This window comes from Galeopterus variegatus, unplaced genomic scaffold (assembly GCF_000696425.1).
Source record: "Galeopterus variegatus unplaced genomic scaffold, G_variegatus-3.0.2 Scaffold0, whole genome shotgun sequence".
Lineage (NCBI taxonomy): Eukaryota > Metazoa > Chordata > Mammalia > Dermoptera > Cynocephalidae > Galeopterus > Galeopterus variegatus.
The window spans coordinates 1,401,267-1,424,719 of NW_007726111.1; the positions used below are offsets into that span (position 1 = coordinate 1,401,267).

The window sequence follows — 23,453 nt, forward strand, 5'->3', positions numbered from 1 at the left end:
GGAAAAAAAAAAAAAAAAAAAAAAAAAAAAAAAAGAAATGGTAACTTTTGGAGTTTCAGTACTTGAAATATTGCAATAGTTAATATTTCTAGAATATTCTATGCTTAAAGAAACTGCAACTTTTTTATCCAAAAGAAGTTTTCGTTTTTTATTTTTAATTTTTTTTTTTTTTATCTATGTAGAGTGGAGTGTTTGACTAGTTAGTTCCAGAATAATAATTATCTTTTTTGTATTTTTCAGTAATATATTTAGAGGGCATGCTATATGTGTCTATCATATGTCTAGCATAAGGGCAGCCTTTAATGGACCATATGCACATAAAGAAGGACCTGAATACCACTGGTCAGTGTATGAAGGAAAAGTCCCCTACCCAAGGCCTGGTTCTGTAAGTTCAGACATTTAACGAAGTATTATTTTTTTAAACTTCTTTTGCTAATATTTTGTTCACTGTTTCACATGATTTACAAGACTTTGAAATTAAACAATTAGGGAATTGTACACCTAAAAGTATGCTTGATTACTTGCATGGTAAAAAATATCACTTCTCATCTCAAGTTGTATGCTTGTTATTTAATGAAAAGAATATAATCTATAATGAATGTATTTTAGCAGCATTTTAAAATATATATTATCATTGACATTTTGACTAAGTAGAACCAAATGGAATTTTATTTTTAAGGGTACTAATGAACACAGAAATATCTGATAAAATGAATATAATATTCCTCCCAGACTCTTCAGAAAAATTGGCAACACATGAAATTTCCAAACAATAGAATGTCACCAAGTTTTTATATTCTCATATCAGGATCAGCCTCTAAGTTCCCCAGGCCAAACTTTCTCCTTACTTCATTCAAATTTTTGTGCTTTTTTTTTTTTACCTTTTGTGCTTTAAATTGCGTGCATGTCTAGACATGATGATGATGATGATGATGATTTTGAATCATGTATTCTGTGTGCAACTAGCTTGGAAAAATGTTGGATCATTGTCTGTGCTATGTGAGTCATGGAGAGCAAACATTTAACTTGTCATGCAAGTCAACATCTACACTTTTATGAGCAGTTGGTGAAATCCCATCACTATGCTGATTCCACAATTACTTGCAAGTCAAGTAGAAACTGTTTTTGCAGAGCCAAAACCCAAAGTGGAAACAAACCTAACCTCCATTAACAAGTGTAAGGCTTTACCATTTCAATCACTCTTTCTCACTGGCTTAAAATTATTACCTTCAGTAAGACATAAAGTATATTTTATTTCATTCTATTGATTGAACTTACAATTTAAATGAAGAAAACCCACTCCTGTGGCTTTGCTGGAAATGCTTCTTGAAACCACATGGTCTTAAATGAGATTTGGAGGAAGTGATTGGTTACTGAACTGCTTCCAAGCTAGTCCAAAATGTTTCCAATTATATATCATGAAAGTACACTCAAGTGAAAAATTCATGCCAAATTAAGAAATATGGCCTGACATTTAAAAACAAACCATTATCAAAACCTTCTTTGCAGAATCTGATTACTAAACTACCATAAATATACTCTAAAGTGGAAAATTTTTATCAACATAATCATTGCAATTGCTGCTGGTTCTGTAGAAAAATATACGATATGAGGGAGCTTGTATTAGTAAGTGTAAATCAACACCATTAAAGATTTTCCAAGAAGTAACTTAAGGTGCTATTCTGCATTTAATTTTAGTCAGTGGTATAAGAATTAAGACATGTTATAGTAAACATTTCTGGTTTTCCAAATTTATTGTGTCTAATCCATACAAAAATAATTTAAATCTATACATGTTATGGTAGTAAAACAGGGAGGATTGTGTTTTCCCTCAGTAATTAACATTGACAAGATTTGAGTAGGTGTCTATGTTATAGCACTAAACTTCTCTAGTCAGCCAATTGGAACCATCACCAATGAAATTACATAGTACCAATAATTGAAAAGCTATTTCCTGCAGTTGTGATCCTTAGTTTTGAGACAAGATTGAGCACAACAAAGACACTTTGTTTTTCTATGAAAAATAGTTTTTTTACCTTTAAAACTTAATTTACAATATGAGAAACAAATTTCAGAAACAGGGAAAATAATTTGAAAATTTGAATATTTATGATGTTAAATGTTTTTACCACATCTAAGCTGTCCTTGTATTAAATATACTTCACTTTTCTGGGATTTCACTCCTTTCTGTATATTTCTAGTGCTGCGTGTTTGAAATAATTTAGTCTCTGTAATTTTTTAATGTAGACTCCATTTCTGTAACGAAGGATATGTGGTCACTAAATATTTCTAAATGAATGCTTGATTAATTAAACATATTCAACTTTTCCAATTCTCGTGTGGTTGATTATAAATTTGCTATTTAGGGTTAAGGCAAAACGAATGATCTAATCTTCTTGCATTTCAGTGTGCCAGCAAAGTGAATGGAGGAAGGTACGGAACCACCAAAGACTACCCTGACGATGCCATCCGATTTGCGAGAAGCCACCCACTAATGTACCAGCCCATAAAACCTGCCCATAAAAAACCAATTTTGGTAAAAACAGATGGAAAATATAACCTGAAACAAATAGCAGTGGATCGAGTGGAAGCTGAGGATGGTCAATATGATGTCTTGTTTATTGGGACAGGTAAAGAGATGACAAAGTACTCAGAGACATTTAAATTGACCCTTAAAATAAATCATTTTAATATTTTGAAAATCACTGTATTAATCCATTTCTGTTGCTTATAACAAAATACACGGAACTGTGTAATTTATAAAGAAAACCCAATTAAGTGCTTACAGTTTCAGAGGCTAGGAAGTCCATAGTCCCTGAGGGACTCCACAGTTGGTGAAGGCCTTGGTGGTGATGACAGTGACCCAGGGGTCTCACATGGCAGAAAATGGTGGAGCAGAGAGAGAGAGATAGTTCCTCACGTGCTGTCCTTTTAAAGCCCTCAGAACCACACTCTTGGCCACCATTGAACAATCAACTTAATCATCTCTTCAGGTTTTTCCCACCCTCAACAGTTGCCGTGGGGATTAAGTTTTGGGGGGACATTCAACCCAAGGCAAGTACCTATCAACAAATCTCCTGTTGACTATTAGCCCATTTGCAAACTGCTAATCCAAAATGAGAAAGATTGAAATAAAGTCGTCATCTGACTTCAACAGTGATAGTCTATGCATACTGTCTGGGAATAATTATTATCATTACCACTTGCATTGCCAAAAATGTCACGGTTTGGACAATAAATGATGTAGGCATCCTTATTTCAGATCTAAAAAATAGTGAAGCAGTTCAAGAGAGGATCTGAGGCTGTTATTGCACATAACTTCTGATACATGCTCAATACTTGATGCAATTTAATAAACGAATACTTGAAGAAATGAATAATTGATGTTAATGAACAATGTTGGTTACAAATAGAACTTCTTGTGGTGGAAGGAGGATGTCATGGCTAGATGGCTCTCCTGTTGGTCTCCTAGTCCTATACTGCCTTTGGCTGCTCAGTGAGGCCTCAAAATTTTACAAACAACTTGGGACAACAACTTCACTTAAATCTATAACCACAGCAATGCTTATCAGATTCTGCTTATCAGAATCTTATTTGTACCAAACAAGCCAAATGTTACCCATAATGTAAGGAAACTTTCACACCAAAGTTATAATATCGTGCATTAACAAAGTATAATGAATATGCTAAAAGTGAAATTTTTAAATAAATTTATAATTTCCATTAGATCTGTGGAAGAGAACTTGGAATTTTTCAAAATTTAGAGTAATATTTAGCAAATTCCATAGAGTACTTAAAAATTCTATAGTCATTTAAAAAGTCTTTAAAATAATCATTTCTTTCTTTCTTCTTATGCAGCATAGTAATTGCTATAGCAGTTGCTCTTTAGAAAAGTGAGCATTCTACCACACATAACTAATCATAGACACATAATTTTGAAGGGATATTGGCATATACCCAGATCAGGAATCAGGATCCAATATTAACACTGGTGCTTGGGCTTCTGCAATAATACTTTTTAAGAAATGAAAGATTCAAGAAAGGAAATATTCATCTTATTTCTAGAAATTGATCTTTGATACAGGCTGTATTTTATTTGTTTGTTTTAGGAAGTTGGTGCTAATAATGTACTCTGAACTGTAGGTTTAAGATCATCAAAGCATCGGATTTCTTTAATAAATGTAAAATTACTTGGCTATGTATTCACTCATAGTAACTTCCAACAGAGTTAAAAAAAGAAAAGGAGCTCCTTAAGCAACAATAATATTTGATAAAATTAATAAATGTATGTTATTTTAAAATGCCCTGGAAAGCAGAAGACATATATAATAATAGCCTGAGAAACTTTTTATAAATACTTTCTTGTCAGATTGACCAAAGCTATTTGAGAGAATTCGAGAAATACCAGGTGTATATATTTGTCTTATAAACCATGTTTAACTCAAAGATATCATCATATTGAACTACAGGTTTTCAGAACAAAAGAACATGGTTAATAATGTGTGATGAGTACAACATTGGAAAATCCCACAAATGATAGTTATTTCTCTCAATATTTACCAGACACAAGCTTTAGTACAATGCACATAATGTCTCTATTGCAAAATTAGTAGTTTGCAAATTAGTAATTTGAGTTTAGTCCTCATTTTTTTTCTGACATAATAATTGTGCAATATTTAATATGCATACTTGGTTTTCAAAATGATAATAATTTTTATTTTAGTTAGTGTACAGTATAGGTAATAGTTATTAGTTTAATTATAATCAATTTTTATTTACCCAACCACAAGATTTGATCATTTTTTAACAAATTTCACAAATATCATGGGAACTCTTGAATTGGCACTTTCAAAGCACTTACTTTGCTTGGAATTATTATTTCTAGCACTACACCAAGTTATTTGTATAGATAAATTAATGTTATTAAATTTTCAAGTGGAACCTCGGGATATAAGGAATAACAAAAATATGATGAAATTTTAAAATATAAATATAAGTGCATAAAATAATTGGTAATTATGGAAGCTAAATGATTAGTACAGGAGGACTCACACTCTTCCCTCAATGGTGTATACTTTTGGTCTTCTTCTTAAAATATAAATACACACACATATATATATTTTGAATCATATATATATATATATATTTTTTTTTTTTTTTTTTTTTGTAAGAGAATCCAATCAATGCCAGCAATGGACAGCATTGAGGAAGTAAAAGAATTTGTGTTTATTCGTCCTTGTGATTTCTGGAAAAAACTTTTTGTGAAGTGAAATGATAGTAGTTAGAATAGTTAATCTCAGTAGTTGGCATAAGTACCTTAACTCTGCTTTTCTCAGAATATTATTTACTTTTAATGAAGAGGAGGAAAAAGATATTGTAAAACTTGAACATAAATTTAGCTGCGATATACAAGGGTACTTCAAAAAGTTTGTGGAAAAATAAAATTAAAAGATAATACAAATCTTTCCAAAAATTTTTTGAAGACCCCACATATATATATATATATATATATATATATATATATATATGTATGTATGTAAGATTTCCCCAGTGTGTTGTTTGGAAAGTTCCCTAAGATTAAAAGTATAGTATCTTACCACACATGTAGCTTTAAGTAAAACATTTTCTTGCATCATACATCACAGAAGAAGCTAGAATAATTTGGCATCTTTCTTCTATTTCATTAATTCCAAAAGACATTTTGATTTCTGAACCCATAATTAGATTTTTGGAAATTCTATTTGGAAAAAAATACAAATTATTTGGTCTTAATTTTTGGCCGGCATATAAAAATATTTTTTCTAATTAATAAAATTTGCAACTAAAAAAATTTGCAAGTAGTCATATTGTTTATAACTGGCAGTGATTAAAATGTTTCACACATCTACATTTCAAATCTTATTTGAATTCATAGACCCTATACGGTTAGTAACTATTTAAAAACCGTATTATAACTTCTCTCTTCTTTTGCCTTCTTGCAGATAATGGAATTGTGCTGAAAGTAATCACAATTTACAACCAAGAAACAGAATCAATGGAAGAAGTAATTCTAGAAGAACTTCAGATATTCAAGGTATTTCAGGGAAAAATACAGCCCAAATTGATAGCTACATTCAATTACAAGATGTAGGTAGGAAATACATGTCAGCTTTTTTTCCTCTAACTAGTGCATGGTGAATTCAGAGCAAACCGAAGTGAGGAATGATTTAAAATTCTGATTCATCTATTTGATTGTCATAGACTTTTTAAAATGAAGAAGCCAATATATACCTAGCATGAAAAGAATGTCAAGGTAAAAACTATGACTATCAAGTAATAACATTTATACCACATGAGTTCCAGAATCATTATTGCAAAGTCACACCTTGTACAAATGTACTATCAATAATGACCCAAAAAAGTAATATGCTTTCATATTGTAGACACTGTGTCAGGATAAGCATACTGCTATTTGTTACAGTGTATTAATTACACAGAGAATTTACTAAAAAATAGAAGATGATAATTTAAAGATTAAACACGACAAAAACAATTTTATGTATCTATACATATGTAATATATATGTGTACGTATGCATGTGTATGTATGTGTGTGTATATATGTATACATATTAAATAATGAGTCAGGTCTCATTATTCACAGCAGTTATGGTCTTTAAAGTCACTGTGAACAATAAATTAGTGTATAATGATGATTGCTTCTAGGGTAAATACTTTACAGGGTTAAGTTCCTGCAAATTTCTGATTATAACATTTTTGTCAACTGATCAATACATAACCTTCTCTTATGTGGGTTTCTATTTAAAGATACTTTATTTAGTGTATGTTGCTGATGAATTAACACTGAACTCACAGCCAAAAGCCCTATACTTTATGCCTGAATAAAATTTGTCTAATGAAAGTCTTTTCTATGTTAAGGCACATGACAACCTTTTGAAGTTTAGGAACACTAAACAGCACTTCAACACTGTTTTTGCTGGTCATTTTAAACAGCAAAACAATAAACAACACAGAAATGTGAATGACACTAAATAGTTCGTGAAAATAACACTTGTTTACTGAAGCTGAAACAAGAAGGCAGAGTGTAAACTTTTTTGATCTCAGTTGGGAATGTGCATATTCTTAGACTCAAATTTTTGTTCTTTGGTTCATGCATATGTCTGGGAATAGAAAACACAGCAAGTATTGATATTGAGGTTACAACTTAATTTTAGCAAGTAGGTAAGTTTGCAAATATAGGATCTGTGAATAATTAGGATTGGTTGTATACGTATATACTGAATATGTATATGATGACTTTATTAATGAAAAGCAGTGCATCTTGCCTTGTTTTTCCTGGAGACCAGAGTCCCCAGAGCCACACCCTAAGCTAATCACTCTCCTATCTCAACCAAAGGAGCTATGTTTCTGCTTATTTTGCATATTGAGCCTCTATGTAAGATTTCCTTTCATGTTAGGAAATCTTATGAACCAAAGCTCTTATATTAACAGCATCCACCACGATTTTTCATTTTTTATTTTTCATATAAACTCTTAAGAAATGATGTTGCCTAAATGAGTAAATGAATGATTCACAAATGTATAAAGGGTTAGGTTCTTTAAAATATTTTTTTAAAATCCTGCTGAAAAAGAAGATCTCTCTTTCTCTTTTAAAAGAAATTTAAGAGAAATTTTCTCTTTTAAAAAATATTTCTTCAAAGTGTAATTATCCCCACAGTGGATTCCACATGCCTAGTGTTTCTCCACTTGCAGAATTGATCTTAATTTTTTGTGTTCTTTAGAGATGCCCTAGTCTTAATCAACATGCCTAAAATAATACATAGCCTCTCAAAGTTGAGCTATATGTTGTCCTTCCTGTGTTGCAATTCTAAGAAAATGATGTTAAGTCTTCTTGTTGAAAGAATCCTGGGTTCATAGTGATTCACCATGATCATTTCAACTGAAAAGCATTTTGTTTAGGCTAGGGTTAAAATGATTAAAGATCACACAGTTCATTAGCAATGATGCCTATTCAAGACATAACTGTTTTGCATATAACTGTTCAGGAAGAACATTCTGACTTCATTATTTTATTTAAAAATACTTGAGTTTCCAAAGAATGAGTAACATTTAAATGCAAACACAAAAATTACATTCCAGAGAAAAACAGTAAGCTGATTAGATTATCCACTGCTTTTTCTCATCTACATATCTGTTTCACTCCATTAGGAAATATTTTTAAAGCTATATTTTAATTTAATTGTATTTACATATTTATTTACTAAAATGAAAGCTAGAGGCTGCTTGGCATAGAACTACCCACATACCTAATTTGATTTCAGGTGATTTACAACCATATTAAGGTAGATATTTCTAGATTCCCTTCCTTAAAAAGGAAACATTTTTGTTTTTAAATTGCAGGATCCAGTCCCTATTATTTCTATGGAGATCTCTTCAAAGAGAGTAAGTTGTGTATGTGTGTACTATATGTGATTTAAGGCTAAAAGATATAAAAACATTAGTACATGTGCTTACATATGAGCAAGTTGCAGTTCTCTTCTTCTTTTATTATTTTATTTTATTGTAGTAAGAACATGTAACATAAGATCTATCCTCTTAAGAAATTATTAAGTGTATAATACATTATTGTTGACTACAAAGTACAGTGTTACACAGCAGATCCAGAGCAGATTCATCTTGCTTGACTGAAACTTTATGCCCATTGATTGGTTCTGACAAAAGTATGTAGTGATTTACTTTTAATAGATGTTGTCCTCTTCAATTTTTTTAGAAAGAAAGATGAGAGAAGTTTTACTTCTACCGTCATGATAGGGCATTTTTGCCTACCTATTTTTCACTATTTTTTTTTAAAGAATGGTGATAATGATAATCCAAATTTGTGCACTGAAACTAATTTCTCTTTCCATCTTAGTGGACTTAATTTTTGGTGTGAAGTCCAGAAACAGTTGTTGCTTATAGTGTCTAAAATTTATTTATAAATAACCTTTCATGTTTAAGCAAACGGGAACATATATTAAACATTGCTACTTGCCCTTTTTACTTAACAACATATCTTACAGTTTATCTCAAGTCATTCTAGAGATATCTACACCACTCTTCTAAAGGTTAAATGTTAATATATAGGAGACTTATTTACTTATTCAGTCTTTTACTGGATGTTCCCATTGATATTTAAAGGAAGACCTATAGTATTAGATAATGCAAGAGTTTTTTTTTGCTTATATAATGAATAAAAGTATAGACAGCTGCTTGAGTTCTAATCATGCTTAGTCTAACAATTTTTGTACTCCTACATTTAAGTCTATAAAAACATTTCAAATTTTGGAGAAATGAAAGTATCAATGTTCCATTATCTCTCTGGAGCAACTGCTGTAATTTGAGTATTCACTGAGGCGATTGTGTATAAATGTGAAAAGCTACATGTATTAGCTCAGTGAAAGTTCTGTCCATTTCTGCTAGCGGCCTCTTTCTGATTTCTGTAGCAACAACTGTATATTGGATCTCCTTCTGCCGTGGCGCAAGTCAGGTTCCATCAGTGTGACATGTATGGAAGTGCTTGTGCTGACTGCTGCCTGGCTCGAGACCCTTACTGTGCCTGGGATGGCATATCCTGTTCCCGGTACTACCCAACAGGGACACATGCAAAAAGGTGAGCCACAATACTTTATAGAATATCTCCATTGTTTAGGAAAACCCTAATCTTTTGATTTTTTTGTTTTTTCTTTTTATACCCATGCCATGAAAATAACCATGCTATTTTTACTTAAATAAATTATCAGTCATATTTTGTTTATAATATAAGCTTTGAAATCCTAAACTTTTCTTGAAAATATCTCCATTAATTATTATGTACAGAGACTGGAGCTGAACATGCTGTTGGACTTTTATTTTTCCACATAGGTTTGAATCGATTCTTTTCTCTTTTGAAAATTTTGCTTCCAGACATGAAATGAGGATAGATAAACTTAAAATGTGGAAAAGGCAAGTCACCACACATGCGGGATTCGAAGACTTAAAAGGAAAATAAATAAATACATTTTAAAACACATCCTGCATTTGCCTCATGTCCTTTCTACCAGCTGGTCTTCATTTATTTCATTTTGAAAGTGAATATTTTAACTCCCAGGCAAATGCATGACCTGTATAATTAATGAAATGTGTGATTTAATTCAACACAAATGAAGAGTACTTAAAGACCTTCAAAATCCAGTGTCTACAGTTCTGTGAAGTCATTGCCATTTGTAACAGAAGGTAAATCCCAGGATTCTTTAAAGAGGGGATCTTGAGGTATGGAAAGTATTTTGAAGAATAAAGGATATTTCTCCATTTGAGCCATATGAAGTTGCACATACTTTGTTAAAATATATAAGGAAAAATACATTTATTTATTATAGAATAGGCATTTCTTTTCTCATGATAAGAAGACCAAAGAAAAAAATAAAGCAAATTATGGAACTATATAAAAGTTTCGTACTAAAAGCAGTTTATATTACTTTCAATAATTCTTAGTACTTCACTTCAGGCAACTTTTCTTTAAACCTTTTTCAGAATCTAATTTAATCCAACTTAGTGTAATTGTTATTTTCATAGGTTCATATATATAGCATCATCTCATTTTAAAAACTTCACTAATTCAAAACTTTTTAAAATTGGACCTGTTCAGTTAACATTCCAGTATGTATTAAGGGTATAATTAGCAAATAATGAATGATACTCTGAGAGAACATTTCTCTTTTTTCTTTTTCTTTTTATTATTAATTTTTATTTTTATGTTTTTATTTTATCATTATACATTGTAAACATTTTTGTGTCCCTTTACCAATTTGAGAGAACATTTTTGAATGAATTTACTAACTATATTCAAAAACTGAGCAAATTAATTGATTATGTACAAATACTTGTTGATTTTAAAAAATTCTTGAAGAAAATAACCATATTATCATTTGAAGATATTGAATAGCTATTTATTCATCTATTAAGCCAATTACTCTGTCATATGTAAAGGATATGAAGAAACAATCACTCCCCTTGCCTACAAAAACTCAGAACCTAAAGTGGAGAATGGAGTTGTAAATAATGATGGTAGTAGCTTACTACTGAGCACTTATTATTTATAAGATACTCAACTAAATGCAACACACGCGATTATTTAATTCTTAAAACAACACAATTTTTGAGCTCGATTTTGAAGGTAGAAATACAAAGAGATTCCATTTAAAGGGAATTAATTGTCTGTGCCAAGGCGGAGAATGCTCAGGAAAAAACATGCTGTTCCAAAGATCAGGAGTGAAATAGCAGATTTGAGGGCAGAAAGGGAATTTTATCAAAAATAGTAAAATTAATTATTTTATTGTTATTAGCAGTATTCACAATGTTTGCAACCCTTGCAACAAATGCTTCTGAATAACTAGTTTTTGTATTAGGCATTCAGGAGTGATGATAAATTTTAACAGAGCAGTTTCTGTTGCTAAATATTTCTTGGTGTGTGGTGCATATTGCGATATTTATAAACACACAAGTTTGATAATGTATTTAGATTGATGGATAAAAAGAGTTATTTAGGAAAAGTTAAATGAATGGGCAAAATAGAAGACAGGAAGGAATGAAATGCTAGAGTCAGAAGCCGTGCTCATAAATGAATTAGCTCAGTTCGGTGACATGTAATGGAGATCTTTCAGTGGTGTCAAATTCTTTTGAACCATCACCCACCCTGGGAGAACGTTTTTGGATAAGTTCCAGCACATGAAGGGCGAATAGTTTGCTTTTATAACAGATAGTTTTTGCTTCAGACCTGAATAGAAGCAGATATTGAAAACTGGTCATTAAAATAAACACTTTTCTGCTCACAGGGTGAAAATGAGTCAACAGGGGAAAAAACATTAATTCACAGTCCAAACCACTTGTTTAAAATGGTCTTCCAAACATACTACAATTTGTAAAGCTAGGTCTTTTTCTTCCCCCTGCTCTTGTATTCTGGGTATTTCCAGTGTTCTCTTAAAAAGTTTCTAAGAGGCTAGAGATGTAAGAAAAATATGCAACTTTGAGAATGAAAGGCAACTTTGCTCAACTTTTCTCAAACTCCTGATCCAAATATATGGTTTTGTTGTTGTTGTTTTGGGGTTTTTTAACGCTGAAATAAAGGATAACTGTATTTGATAGTGTAAAATGAACTAAAAGCTTGCCGGAGGATGTGATGTCTTTGTTTTTTAAGTGCATGTTTATGATTTTAAACTATTTTTTTGCACTCAATTTATCATTCACATTGCTTATCTAGAATTATCTCATTGCAATTCTCTTTATTCTTGCATCAATGTATAATAACTTGATTCAAAACCATCTTTGCAAAGTGGAAACTGTTACCCATTTCATTGATTTTACCACTGCTCCATTATTCATTATTGCTCACAGTCTTTAGATTTCCAGTACTGAAGCAGTATTCAACAAAGTGAGAAATTAACAGCAGCAGTCTAATTCTATTCTAGAGCTGCTATCACTTACATAACACAGTAATGCCAATGTAAAATAATGTAGAAGCATAAAACTTTCCACTTTTGCTTGTTACTTTTTCTGCGAATTGCATTTTCAACCTAGCTCAGTAGAATGATCCATGTGACAGTTTTAATCTTAATTCTTTAAAATCCCAGGTCTTTAGGTAAGGTTTTCTAATCAGCAATAAAAACAAAACAAAACCTGCTTTTGCACATAGGTGACTGGAAATGTTCATCTACACTAGCTTTTTGATATGTATTAAGTTGTTAGGTATGATCTGAATTTCTATGTGAGAAAGCACTTCATCTCTTGAAATAACATTATATTATCATTATTTAGAGGTACTGAGGAAATCCTAGAATGAAAAAAAATTGAGAATGTAATAGATTTTAGGGGATATTTAGCCAATTCTATTTTACAAAGGAGGACACAAAGAGCCAGGAAAAGGAAGACATATGCATAAGACCATGCAGAATGTTAGTGGGGCATCGGCATGGGAATTTGGTTCACTTTTCCAAAATTTATCATTGCATGTGATTAAAGCATCTCATTTTCACTTCAGAAGCATCACCATCACCTTCTAGGGTAAAACTTCTACTTCGCTTTCTGTCTTTCCCTCAGTCTTGAAGAAGTGCTATGAGTTAGAGAAGCAAGTGGTGTTTTCCACCTTTATGTAATACCTATATTTTTGTCTCTAATCTGAATTAAGTACACTAAAGATTTTGATTTTAGAATTTCAGTTCTAATAATGTTAATTCCCATTGTTTAATTCCTCAGGAAGATGCTTAAATATTTAACACATGATATATATTCTGGGAATATTTTCCAAGGATATAAAATATTGTATTTTTTAGTCGTATACCTAAAAAACCTGTAAATATGAAAATATACTAGAAGTGATCCTAATTTTAATAGGCAGATTAAAGGAAAAAGAACTAATATTTTTGAGTCTTTCTAGATGCAACACATCCTCTCTACATGTGTAATATATGATCATATTGAATAGAAGCATATACTTTCTAAATATATCTGAATAAAAGAGTCAGATTAGTGTATTATTAATTTATCTCTTTTTATTAGCGACTATATTTTTGCTAATTGATTAGGATAGCTATAAAACAAAATATTTGGATTGAAATACTTCTTTCACATGCACTTTATTATATAGAGTTTTTATGACATTGTACTCAAATAAATATTTTACCTCAAATCCCATTGTCTTTATCTGTGCACATCCCTTGCCACCCCAAGATATTCATTTCAAACCAAAAGACTTTTTGTTGAATTAGATTTTTAACAGCACGTAAAGACAAATTTATTAACTTATTGTCTGGGAACTTACAATTCAAACCTATGTAAGCATTTAAAGGACAATGTTATATAGATCTTAAATACGGAAGAACATTGAATGGAAATATGGAAAACTATGTAACTTGGATTTTATACTTGTTTCATATGACATCAAGTTTTTCAGTATCAGAATGGTACTTGAATCTTCAATGCAGTTGGCTGTATTTTAAAGTCTGGAAAATTGAAATCTGAATATCTTCTAAATGCATTTATTTTCTTTCAGGAGATTCCGGAGACAAGATGTTCGGCATGGAAATGCAGCTCAGCAGTGCTTTGGGCAGCAGTTTGTTGGTAATGCATAAAAAATCAATTGCTATGGATTACTTAGAGTGTACACTGAAAAGAAACTGCAAACTTCTTAAAAATAGTTTCTGCCTTCTTTGTGATTTATATATACTAGAGCAATGTAACTGAAAGTGTTCTTTTTTGCTTCCATGTAGTTAACATTTTGTAGATTTGAAATATAATCTTTACATAATTAGAAAAATAAGTGTTAGGTACAACTAGGCTTTATTATTTGACCTCAAAACAGAGAAATTCTAGAACAAGAACACTGCATACTTAAGGTGGTTGATGCTACAGTAATTTGTAGGACTTCTTCCTTCATCTCATACCTGGAAATATTTTTACCATGTTATATGCCTTATGATGATCCTATCAAGAGTGATATATTAGTAACTTGTATCAAGTCATCTACTAAGCACTGGAATAGAATAAAGTGAAAAACATTTACTCTTTTACTGGAGTAGCATAAGCCTAGAGCTGGAGATGGTAGTGCAGGAAGGGTGGTGGTTGCTCTGATGGGTAAAAGATGAGAGGAAATTTCAGTTTTAGGCAAACATAAAGAAGTGAAAAAGACAGAAAAATGCTCTTTTGATTCTTCACATTACAATGGTGGTTGGTGAAGAGGCTGTGTTTTGTGTCACTGAGTTTACCAGGAGGTACCAGGAGGAAGAGGCACTATTGTTGGGAGGTCAGCAGGGATTATACACAGATCCAGAGATTGCAGTCCAGAGATCAGTTCACACACTGACCCAGGATTCAGTGCAGGACTCAAGCCTCTGGGAATACTGGCAGGAGAAAGGGAGGACATCAATCTTATGGAAGTTTAGGGGTCAGTTTTAAAGGTGAGGAGGATGTAGACAAAGGAAAAAAAAAAAAAACTCAGGATCTAGTTATTTTATCTTGGTTAAAACAAAAAAAGAGTAAGTCTGCACTGCCTGTATGCAAAGTTGAGTTCAAGTCCAGTGAGAGCCTTTCTGTTCCAAGTCATAGATTATAATTAAGAAACTCTGGTTCAATGAGTGCTTAATTCAGTTTCATGCTCCTTACTGCAGGATCTCAACACCTGGTTATGTGTAATACCTTGTCAAGATGCCACTCACACTTGTGTGTATGTAGTGCCAGGTCACCTAGATTTCTGATTTTTGCTTTTGTTTGCAACCATGAATTTGGTCCTATGCCTTGCTTGAATGCTTGTGCTCACCTTCTCTTCCCTGCTTTATCAAGAGATGTTGTCGTTGTTTTTCCATGAATTTAATGTTGATGCTCCTTCTTACTGTCCAGATTATCCCATCCTTTGAAAAGGAACTCACAGTTCCCTCCTTCTGTCCCACCGTACAGCCTGCTTGCCTTTTTAATGCCTAGATTTTGGTATGCTACTCTCCCTAAATGACCCCTTTAAAAGACCCTGCATAAAAACTACCAAGAGGTAATGCAAGTTAATCACGCTGCCGAGATCTGAATAAATAACGTTTTTTAAAAATCACTTACCAGTGAAATCAAAGTCGCAAGGCTGATGTTAACATTCCTGTTGCAGGGGATGCTTTGGATAAGACTGAAGAGCGACTGGCTTATGGCATAGAGAACAACAGTACTTTGCTAGAATGTACCCCACGATCTTTACAAGCAAAAGTCATCTGGTTTGTGCAGAAAGAACGTGAAACAAGAAAAGAGGAGGTAATTCATGGTGTCATGCATATAGTGTATAATCAGTAAACAGATGATTTATTTTGATGATTAAAAATGAAACTGTTGTATTATACATGTCTTATTTTAAAAGTCAGCTTTGTTATGTGTAATTTATATACATATAAAATTTTTGAATATATAGATATATAGATTTTTATATACTATATATTTATATAAATATATAAATAAATTATTTTTTATATATAAATCAATAATTAGAATTCTGAAAACTGAATTTTTATTCAGAGGTTATTTATAGCTTCATGATTTTAGTGTCATGATTTCAAAGTCTTAAGCTGCATCACCCAAGGCAATGTTATAAAGAAATAGCAAGATTAGTCACCTTTAGCACATATATCTTAGACATAAGAATAATAGAATTAAAATAACAACAGCAACAGCAACATTAAACCAGTTGCATGATAAAGCTTTTAAACCATGTATGAGACGTTGACACAAAGATTCTTGTCCACTGGGAACAAAGGAAATGTGTCAGCTGTTTCATCCTTTTAAGCAGGTTTGGTGGTGGAGATTAGATTTCTGTAACCATGTAAACAATGGGAGGGGAATGACTTGGGCTGCTTTTAGAGCTGGGAGGACAGGCAGCATTTAAGGTATGTATGGAGTAGTCTGGATGCAGTTACCAGATTAACAAATGTGAATTGAGGGACCTGGCTGTGTATAGGGAGAAGTCCAGGGCATAATGAGTTCAGGAAGGTGGATCATTAATGTTGATGTGGGTTTTGAATTAAATTTTTACAAAAGCTTAATTATAAAGAAGAGCAAGTAGAAGAAAATTTGGATATGTCAGAGGGAAATAAATCCTGATGAGTAATGGAGAAATGGTCCTTGGTAAAGGGACGATTGAAAGTTGAGTATGGAAAGAAATTCTAGAAACCTTCCTGAGGGCACATGGAAGAGTTAATATGTGCATATCAGATAGAGAGTGAATTAATGGACGTCTTCACCTCATTTGGGCACTGGAAACTAAACATTTGCTCTTGAAAACCAAAATTGCTGATTCCAAATGTGAAGCACTTTTTTATGCCTTTTGTCTCTAGCCTATGGCAAAACTAAAAATTCAACACATGTTTGGTCCCAAATCATACAGTACGTTCTGGGAGATGATTAAATTAGTAAATCCCAGGTTCTTAGAATAGCCACTAGAGAGGAAGGCACCTGCATTTAACTAAGTTTATTAGAAATAATATAGAAATGCATGACATCATAAGAATAAAGATATGGCCAAAATGTCATAGTATATTACATTGAATTAAACTTTTGATTTTGTACTGATGTATTTTCCATTTCACAAATTGGAGGTGAAATGGCTTTTTAGATTTTGTCATAACTCACTTAGCAGGAAAGTTCCTGAGAATATTCTAATTCCTCCAGTCGAATGGCTTCAGAAGACAGAAAAGTAGTTCTTTCATCATTGGTTTTCTTCATTCAGTATGTTCTGTTTCTAATTTGGAACTCACCATAACCTGCCTCATTTGAAACTCATTGCCAAATCATTTTGACATGCTGCATCCATCAATGTTCAATTATAGGCTTCTTTCTGGTATTGCTGATATAATCTGCTTCTTCTTTTCAATAATTTTTAGTCCTTACTTTCAACTGCATTCAAATTTGTTTGACTAAGATATTCCCTAAATTTTGAAATTTTGAATTTACTCTCTGCATTAAAAGTTACATCATAATCAGAAAACACATGGTTTCTATAGACATAGTAGTACATGTATTGATTTATTTACAATCCAAAACAAGCAAAACACAAAATTGCTGACTTCACCAAAGGCTGAATGTATATGTATGAAGATACTTCAAAAAGTATGTGGAAAAATAGAATTGAAAGTTAATACAAATCTTTCCACGAACTTTTCGAAGCATCCTAGTAAACAAAAAACAGAATGACTTTGCATGTGAATCCGGGGTTTTATTTAAATATATATTTTTTGCATTTATTGCTATTTATATGTCTCATGTAAAAAAATCAATTCTTTATCAAATCTAGAACATTGTAAAGGATGTTTAAGTTCACCTAGTCCAATTCTTACCTCCTGTAGGAATGTTTGTAGAGAACTCCTGACAATGGCTATCAAGGCTCATCACTGATGCTACAAACCATGACAAGTCATTAATTTGTCAGACCATAAAGTATATGCATCTTCTCTTTTCGGAACTGAAATTTTTGATTCTGGAACTTTTTCTGCCTGTTCAAATCCAAACTCAGCCCTTTGGAGTTACCTAGAAACAACATATTCATGTGGATAAAATTTTTGCTCAAATTAATCTTTAGAAACTCTGTGTAACTAAATTGTTAGAAAGCATCTAGAAACTCAGTTATCTAGTTTCTAAACTCTGAAGTGCAGCATTCTCTCTAATAAGCACTTTAAAGTCTCTTGTTCCCTTAAATATAACACACGGAATACAATTTCCATACATTTTATTAATTCTATATTTATCGAAAGTGTCCTTTTCTAGGTACTTCATAAGGAAGAATGTTATTCTTGGCTTGACGGCCTTGTTAATTAGGATGTTATAATTAGTTTCTATAAATATAAATTAAATATAAACATATTAGTTGCTATAAATAGCATCAGTTATTATGATATCTTGAGGGGAAATAGAATTTATAATAGAATAGACTTGATAGATGAGACTGCTTTTTAATGTGAACCTGTTGCACACAGGAACTGTAATAGGTGCCTTACTATGTTCTTCATAGATCTCACAAATGCATTCTAGACATAACTACCCTCATCTTAAATCTGCAGAAACTTAAACTCAGAGAGTCATAGCTCATATGCAAAGTCAGTGGCAAATGTGAGGTTTAAACTCAGGTATTCCTGACTCCGAAGCTGTACTGCTTCACATTTATTCATTGTCTTAGTACCAAGGACTGTGCTATGTACATTTTATAAAATATATCATTTATCTTTTAAAAAATGGTTTACAAATGGGGTAATCTAGACACGTTTCATAACTTTCCTGGTTAATCATAGCTAGTAAGGTAGATTAAGGTCCAGGTCTTTATGTTCTTTCTAATAATCCACAAAATATTCTGAAATCAGAATTCTAAATACAGTTTCAGATGCTTTGTGACATGGGACAAATGAAGAACTGTTTATAAAAGAAGTTCTGGGATTCAATTTCTGAACAATGCTTCTGATGTCAGCTGATTCTTATATATTTATTTCTTCATCAGCGTTGAGTGGGGCATGTTGCTGCATCCTTGGTGACAAAGGCAGTAACCCTCATATTTAGATGCCTGAGAACCTACTCATAATTCAAACAGTTCCCACTCCAAGCACTGATACCATGAATTGTTATACAATGTATACAATGCTTATAGCAATGCATTTCCATTCTCAAGTTGCCTTTTCAAGTTTCTATTCTGCCTATTGGTAGAAGAAGAGGACTTCTATATCAAAATTAGTGTACTCTATCATTTGATCCTGTGTAGATATAAAGCTCAAGGTACTTTACCTCATTTTCTTGGGTTTTAACTAAAAGAATATTTTATTCATTCATTTGAAACTCATTTATTGAGCACGTACTATCTTTTGCTTTCACAGAACTTATATTCTGGAGAATGGGGAACGATAATAATAATATTAACAATGACTAAATAAGAACAATATTTAATGTGTAAGATAATAATGAAGAGAAGAATACAAGAGATATTATTTATATAGAGAGGTTGCAATTTTAAAGAGCTGTTCATGGATGGTCTCACTAATAAGGTCACCGAGACGGTGACATTTGGAAAAAGAACTTAAAAAGATGAAGGAGTAGGCTGTGTGACAGCATGGGAGAAGAACTTTCTGGACATTGGGTACAGCACATGCAGCAAATGCTCTTGAGGTAGCAGTGCACCTGATACCTTCAAAGAACGTCAGGGTGGTGGCCAGTGTAGGGGATGAGCAACAGGGAGACTAATAGCCCATGAGTCAGAGAGGTGAGGTAAAGGGCCAGTTCATGCAGGGTGTTTCAGCTGTTACATAGGATTCTGGTTTTTGCTCTGAATTAAATAGGACACCATTGGGTAGTTTTTCAGCAGAGGTGTGGCATGATCAACATTTGGTTTTAGAAAGATCACTTTGATGATTGTATTAAGAATATAGTATATGGGGGTGAAGATAAGAGTGGAAGCATGTAGTCATTAGGGTGTTACGGATACAGTATTCAGTATAAATCTTTATGTTGAAAGACACAAAATCAACTATTAATGTGCCCTGTGTCCTTAATGCTAAAAGATATGCAAGTGATAGCCTCATACACATAGTACCAATGTACTTTGCTATACTTTTCAGTATTATTGAGAAATGGGAAGGTTGTTTAACATATCAGATGAAATACTTTTTAAATCTTCTACTGTCTTCTCTCTGTTTAAATGTCTGCAATTGGTATTTTGAACTTGGTAACATTTGCTCAGAGCCTGCTCTAATATGTGACAAATAAATCATAGTCTTAGCTCTTGTACAGACTACAGACTTGTAGTGAAGGCAGGAATGTAAAAGAGCATTATATTATTTCTTACAAGTTCTGTTGAAACCAAGGGAAAAGAAAATTGTTGCAGTGAAAAGGCTGGGTAGAAGAGGCTGGACAATCGGGAAAAGATTCACGGTACTATTTGAGCCACAACTTACAGGACAAGTAGAAGGTCACTCGCAGAGACAGTGGTGTAAGCTGATGTCATGGAGATAAGAAACAATATGGTATGTGTAAATCGTGGTTGGGAATGAGGATGCAGGAATGAGTAGATGGATCAAGGAATCCATTTAATTTTACCCATAAGTCAATGAGAACTCTTTAGACTGCCTGTTTTGTCAGATTATTCTGGAAATTATCACACAATTAGGAGATAAGCATGATGTCAAAAAGACCAGGTAGGAAGGTATTTCAATAGTCAATGAAAGATTTTTGGCCACATAAACTAAACAGTAGTAATAGGAAGGTGTTGGGCCTTAAAAACTAACGCCACCTTAAGTGACATTACAAGCAGCACCATTATGGGCCCACAAGGGCATATTAACATGGAAGCCTAAGATGGCGCCGGTAGGAAGTAGGGTGGGGATGTCTGCTGGAACCTTGCCTTAGCCCTTATTGGCCAAATACGCGCTTCCACGCTAGTGAACACTGCGTGATTGCAATAGCTAGGCATTGAGACAGGATGCATGCTCTCGTAACCTTTAAGCTGATTGGAGGATGTAAAACTCCCTTCCCCATTTGCCTTTAAAAGCAAGTGCTTGTGTGATAATAAACGGAACTGCTGCTCGACAGAACCCCCACCACATCTGAGTGTCCTTTGACCGGGCTGGTTTGGGGCCGGCAGTTGTGCTCACCTCTCTTCATGGCTCTCTTCCCCCGTCTTCTTCCAAAGGGGACAGGAGGGAAAGGGGAATCCAGGCCATTTGCTCACCCACCGAAAGGAACGAGGCTAGGACTGTTCAGGTCAGGCCGGCAGCGCACCCGACAGGAAGGGAGAAAACAGATTTTAATTTGTATGTGACAATATTGAATGGATTTGATATTTAATATAAAAGAGAAGGAGTCAAAATGATTCACATGTTTCTTGTGGGGATGTCTGTGTGGCTTATGGTACAGTAACATGATTCAAATATACCAGGGAGATGGGGGGGGGCAGATTTGGGAAGAAAATGTTGAGTTCACTCTTGGCCATGTTGAATTGGAAGCTCTTGTAAAGCACTCGGATAGAACGGTCCCATTGGTAAATACATATTCTGGAGTACAAAGCCCAATGGAAAGATTTGTAATGACATGTCAGACAAACTTCAGCAAAGAGGCAGTAATTAAATTCACGGGGATAATAAAAGTACAAATAATATAGCAATAATCAGTACTTAAATAACACTGTGTGCCAAGTACTATTCTAAGCATTTTACATATATTAATACTTTTAATCTTTGCAACAGCTCTATGAAGTACTTTTATTGTTCCCACTTTATAGATAAAGAAACTGAAGCACAGAAAGTTTGAGTTACTTGAAGATGATAACAGGCAGTGAATTTGGTCTGCATTTGAGCCCAGTCTGGTTTCAATTTGGGCCCTTAGCTGTATGCAGTGATGTCTCCCTTGGTACAGCTTACCTTGGAGAACGAGTGAATAAGAAGCAAACTGAATTAATGCTGGAAGCAAGGAGGAAAACCCACATTTCAGAAAAAATTAGAAGACAAACTCTAAAAGATAAAGTAAAATAGGAAAAAAATAATAATTATAGTTAATATTAATTGAGTGCTTATCATGCGCCCTGTGCTATTCTAAGTGCTTTACAGGTAGTAACTTATTTAAAACTTACAACACTTCTGTGATGTAGTTAATATTATGTGCATTATGGAGATGAAGTTAAGTAACAGGCATAAAGTACACAGCTAGTTAGTACCTCCAGAGTAGTACAGTTTAAGTAGAAACAAAGGCCAAAGAGTGTGGTGTGATAGAACCCAGGGGAAAGGGATTAAATAAGAATACATTAATAAACAGTAGTTTTTGAATAACGCATTAAATCAATACCCAGTTTCTGGTGAGACTATGTTCAGTGGAATGCTTAAGCCAGGAGCCTTCTAAGAATAGGTTAAATGATGAATGCAGCTGTGTTGAACTAGAAATAGCTAGTTTAGTATATACTAACAAAAGGTTTGAATGAGAACTTGACAAAGGGAGACAAGAGTAGGAAGAAGTTTGTTGTGTGTGTGTGTGTGTGTGTTTTGTAAAAGTGTGACTTGACCATTTGTAGATTGAAGAGAAGTAGCTCTAAAGAAGAAAATGTGCAGGTCATGGGTGAAGCAAGAGACCGGGCACGTGGAGAGCATGTAATCACAGACAGAAGTTGAGGGGTGGGTCCTAAGGGGGAAGAATGTTGCCTTATTCCTGTCGTTTTATTAATTTCTCTGTTGTTTTATATTTCTTATGTTTCTTCTGTTCTCTTTTATTGTTTATCTTTAATGTTAGGTGTTTTTTCGGCAGTGATAAAATACATTTTCTTTCTCTTTCTCGTTTGTGTATGTGTTCTACTAGTGGTTTTTATTCTTCCTCATGTTATTTACAGTGACATATATCTCTCTTTTGATTATAGATGTAGGTCCCCATGAGGATTTGTTGAAGGGCTGGTCTTGTAGCAGTAAATTCCTGCAGTTTTTGTTTGTCTGGGAAAGATACTATTTCTCCTTCATTTCTGAAGGAAAGCTTTGCTGGATGTAGTATTCTTGGTTGACAGTTTTTTTCTTTTAGCTGTTTATTATGTTATCCCACTCTCTCCTGGCCTGTAGGGTTTCTGTTGAGAAGTCTGCTATTAGCCTGATGGGAATTCTCTCAAAATAATTTGACACTTTTCTCTTGATGTTTTCAGAATTCTTTCTTTGTCTTTGACTTTTGGTAATTTGACTACAGTGTGTCTTAGGGAGGTCCTTTTTGAGTTAATCTGTTTGAGAATCTTTGAGCTTCTTGAATCTGTAAGATCATTCCTCTTCCAGTATTTGGGATTTCACTAAGTATGTTTTTAATGTGTTTTCCTTTTTCTTCCCTGTCCTGTATACATATAATATGAATGTTTGTATGCTTAAGGTTATCAGAAAGATTTCTCAGGTTTTCTTCATTTTTAAAATTTTTTTTCTTTTTTTT

The 23,453-nt window shown here is 33.0% G+C and overlaps 1 protein-coding gene across 1 annotated transcript in view; it reads left to right on the plus strand.

Moving 5' to 3' along the window:
* SEMA3E (sema domain, immunoglobulin domain (Ig), short basic domain, secreted, (semaphorin) 3E) overlaps window positions 1–23,453 on the plus strand; it is a 264,619-nt gene that overhangs the window by 224,864 nt on the left and 16,302 nt on the right. Inside the window, exons 10-16 of the mRNA XM_008579274.1 lie at window positions 241–385; window positions 2,408–2,630; window positions 5,982–6,073; window positions 8,400–8,441; window positions 9,482–9,648; window positions 14,062–14,129; window positions 15,658–15,797. Coding sequence (XP_008577496.1) covers window positions 241–385; window positions 2,408–2,630; window positions 5,982–6,073; window positions 8,400–8,441; window positions 9,482–9,648; window positions 14,062–14,129; window positions 15,658–15,797 — 877 coding nt within the window. The remainder of the gene's footprint in view (window positions 1–240; window positions 386–2,407; window positions 2,631–5,981; window positions 6,074–8,399; window positions 8,442–9,481; window positions 9,649–14,061; window positions 14,130–15,657; window positions 15,798–23,453) is intronic.